At 36.2% G+C, this 3844-nt stretch overlaps 1 protein-coding gene across 1 annotated transcript; it reads right to left on the bottom strand.

Annotated features, from left to right (window-relative positions):
* Nucleotides 1-1260: 1260 nt before the first annotated feature.
* LOC131617273 (uncharacterized) lies at nucleotides 1261-2657 on the bottom strand. The gene is made up of 6 exons (XM_058888597.1): nucleotides 2387-2657; nucleotides 2092-2283; nucleotides 1895-2005; nucleotides 1714-1795; nucleotides 1526-1621; nucleotides 1261-1440 (listed from the first exon to the last, which is right to left on the bottom strand). Exons 1-6 carry the CDS (start codon nucleotides 2545-2547, stop codon nucleotides 1336-1338), a joined length of 747 nt encoding a protein of 248 aa, XP_058744580.1. The 5' UTR covers nucleotides 2548-2657; the 3' UTR covers nucleotides 1261-1335.
* Nucleotides 2658-3844: the final 1187 nt, after the last annotated feature.

The following is a 3844-nucleotide window of genomic DNA, read 5'->3' as shown; positions in this document are numbered from 1 at the left end:
ATTAACATGAAATTAGCATAGTCAAGGTCAGGTAAACCAAACTATCATTTTACTTTAGCAAAAAACATTAAATCCTATTTAGAACTAAATTAAATGTGCTTTGAAATTCTCAAACAAAATGGAAAAACATTTATAAAGAAACTAAAGTCAATATTTATATGAAATCTTACACATATATAAAAGCCATGTATACATGTTTAATGATTTCTATGAAAAATAACGTGGCATGTGTTTGCTGACCACTATTGTACATTTATAATATTCTTCTATTTATATTATATTATTGGTACTGTCACACGAAGAACACATGATTTAAGCATGTACTTTGCTTTTTCTTTTAAAAGTAAGCTGTCACTAGTTGACCTTTTACTAACCCTTATTTTTCTTTATATATGTTCTTAGTCTACACTTTCGTTTATAAATATCACAAGAAGTTCTCACTTCTTCAAAGAGCAAAAGCATCATATAGCCGAAACCAAAGCATGATCATGAAGTATTTCACTCTAGTTTACACATGGGTGTTAAATTTACTTATTTATTATCCTTTCTTTAAGTTCCATGCTTTTCACTCACTACAACACGGAAGGGCTTTCACAGCGCTTTTTTTGGCCTTTAACAGCGCTTTAAAGCGCTGCCAAAGCCAGCGCTGGCGTAGGCTACGAAAGCGCTTTTAAAAGCGCTCTGGTAGACCCCCCCTTTAAGAGCGCTTTCCTGGAAAAAGCGCTCTGGTAGGACCCCCTATAAGAGCGCTTTCCTGGAAAAAGCGCTCTGGTAGACCCCCCTTTAAGAGCGCTTCTTAGTAAAAGCGCTGGCAAAGACCAGTGAAAAAGCAAAAAAAATTAAAAAATTACGCAGCATACAAAAGCGCTTTTGGAAAAGCGCTCTGGTAGGCCCCCCTATGAGAGCGCTTTTTCCAGACAAAGCGCTCTCATAGGGGGGCCTACCAGAGCGCTTTTCCCAAAGCGCTTTTGTATGCTGCGTAATTTTTTAGTTTTTTTTGCTTTTTTACTGGTCTTTGCCAGCGCTTTTACTAAGAAGCGCTCTAGTATGTGGACCTTTAAGAGCGCTTTTTAGAAGCGCTGTAGTTGCTAAATGAGGTATTTTTATGTGCAGCCTATAATTTAATCCTCCCAGTCGACCTGTAATGTTTTCGACCTGTAATATTTTCGACCTGTAATATATTTTCGACCTGTAATATATTTTCGACTATATTATTTCAGCCATCAGTAAGACAATATATATACTAATATATACCATTATAATATCCAAAATTATATATATACATCATTACAAAATTATATATATACATCATTACAAAATCAACAATATTATAGTTCAAATCTGCATGAAAAATTGCTTAATATAAAATTGACACAATTCCTCTTTGATTTCTTCTAACTTTAGCTTCGAGTACCCAGCAGCACGGAATTCGTCAAGGTACTATAAAACAAAAACATAATATGAATAATATATTTAGGTAAATGTAATAAATTATATGAAATTATCTTAAGTTATAACTTTATACCGTGGGAGGAATCTCTAATTGATTCGCCTGAATGATTTCTTTCATAAACCTCAATACAAAGTATCCGCAGTCTGAACTGTTACGCTGTATCGGACACTACATAGAAAAACAAATAAGATTCTATATAAGTTGTCTTGTTTTACCAAGTAGCATAAATATTATAAGCAAATTTGTGAAAAGTAATGTACCTGCACTTCGATCCAGGTGATGTTGTTTGATTTAGTCCGGGATACCTGTGCGTCCCGTTGACTACGGAATACTTGTATTGATCTAATTAACAAATATATAAAAGCATATGTTTAGATCAATCCCACAAATAAGTAAATATATAAATATACACGAATATATATTTAGAACGATCCCACTTACAAATCAACGATTTCCTTCATGGCCGGATAATTGGTCCATTCACCCTTTACCGAATTCAGATAATACACGACTTCCCTTATCGGGTTGATAGCAAGCAGCAACCAGTGTGCTCTATAAATTAAAACAATAGGTTATATGAAAATATTGCTATACACTAAAGAAACAGAGATTAGATGAATAAAGAATGAGAAACTAACCCTACTGGTCGGGTATTATACGCCCAAAGATGCAGACATTCTGTATTGCCGGTGGACATGAATCTATCGACTAAGCGCTGTCTAACAGATTCCGGATCCGAAACAATTTCCATTCCGCTGCAATGGGCGGAAGACACGAACCGGAATCTGTTAGACAATGCAGTCCCGCGCAACACTCTGTCATACAACAACCTTAAATAAAAACATAATAAACATTAGATTCTTTTTATTGAAAAGTGTAAATAAATTATATTGTGGGACTAATTAAATAATATATCGGATGAGTGAATATTACCGGATGTATGATTGCATATTACTGACGCCTAGTTGATCCTGGTCAAAAATCTCTTGCAAGTCGTCAATTGTAATATGTGACTTGAACTCAATACCGAAGACACTTTCATCCATATCGATTTCCCGTAAAGCACCATCCTTCATATCGGACATATCAACCATTGTTGCGAGTGTCGCCCGGTATCGAGGCACAAAAGCACCGCCTTTTCTTGCCGCTTGCTTCGGAGGACCACTGGGTGGTACGCTACGAACCTGCTGCGTCACTTGTTGTGACTCCCGAGCGGATGCCTAAAAATCATATAAGTTAGGTAAAATATAAAATCATGCATATTTTGATTCAGATTATATATTAACACTTTAAATGTACCTCTTTTAGCGATGCAACAGACTCCTCCTCCTGTAAAATCCCTTTACCCTTAATTGCGGGTTTTATAGGAGCAGTCTAAAAATAAAATGTAAAACATAATTAATAAACGGTTTAGAATTGACATTCGAAAACTAAATGATTCATAATCGTTTTCAATTTACCTCATCACTAATGGTAATGAGCTCCGAGGGCCATGCAACAAACGATCCTATTGCATCTCGCAGCAATGTCGTCTCTGAGACCATGTCAGGTACCGGTAGAATCGCATCACGATCTAATACAACATCCACCGATACTTTCAGGTGTCCATCCGGGAGCGGTCTGTGGTGAAGTAAATCTCCCGAAGTGTTGTGCACTTTTCCCTTGCCAACTAGTCGATAATTCGGTTCCGATAAGTATAGTTGGCAAGATGAAATGCCCTAAACCAAAAGTAAATATAAAGTCATTATCATTAATAAAATAGAACAGTTTGTAAGGAAAAAAACTTATAATTACCTCGGGAAATTTCTTTTGATAGTTGATACTAGCCTTATCACTAGTTTCTCTCACCGATGAAGTGTTGCACTTTTCTCTCATATACATATCTTTATCTCTTTGCAATTCAGAGACCTGTGCTTGCAATTCCTGCAACTTTTGCAACACTTCTTCATTGGTAAGATTTGATCTTCTCCTAGAACTCTTATAAAAAGAGGTTGGAGTCACACCATGACCCTTACCCCTCACCCGACCGGGATACTCGGGAGCATCTAGTACTCTACTAAGTACGCTCTCCTCACCGGTGGATGCCGATTGCGACAAGGTCTCCTGTAATTCATTTACATTTAAATAATTATTAGTGGAGATAAAAAGTCATTTATATATTAAAAAACATTTGATTTAATTAAAGACACAGTATTATACTTACACATTCAGTATAAACTCTCTGAACATCGGGATCGACAGCGTGATTCTTGCCCACACGAGCTTCCTTCCACAACACATGTACAGGAAGTGAAGCTTCCTCACTTTTAGTCTCCTCCAACTATGCATTGACACAAACGATAAAATCGTCAATTAAAACATGCACATGTAGACAATTAATTAAATCGAATT

The sequence above is a fragment of the Vicia villosa genome, linkage group LG7 (genome assembly GCF_029867415.1).
Source record: "Vicia villosa cultivar HV-30 ecotype Madison, WI linkage group LG7, Vvil1.0, whole genome shotgun sequence".
NCBI lineage: Eukaryota > Viridiplantae > Streptophyta > Magnoliopsida > Fabales > Fabaceae > Vicia > Vicia villosa.
The sequence above is the reverse complement of the archived record's forward strand: the minus strand, read 5'-3'. Positions and strand labels throughout refer to the sequence as shown.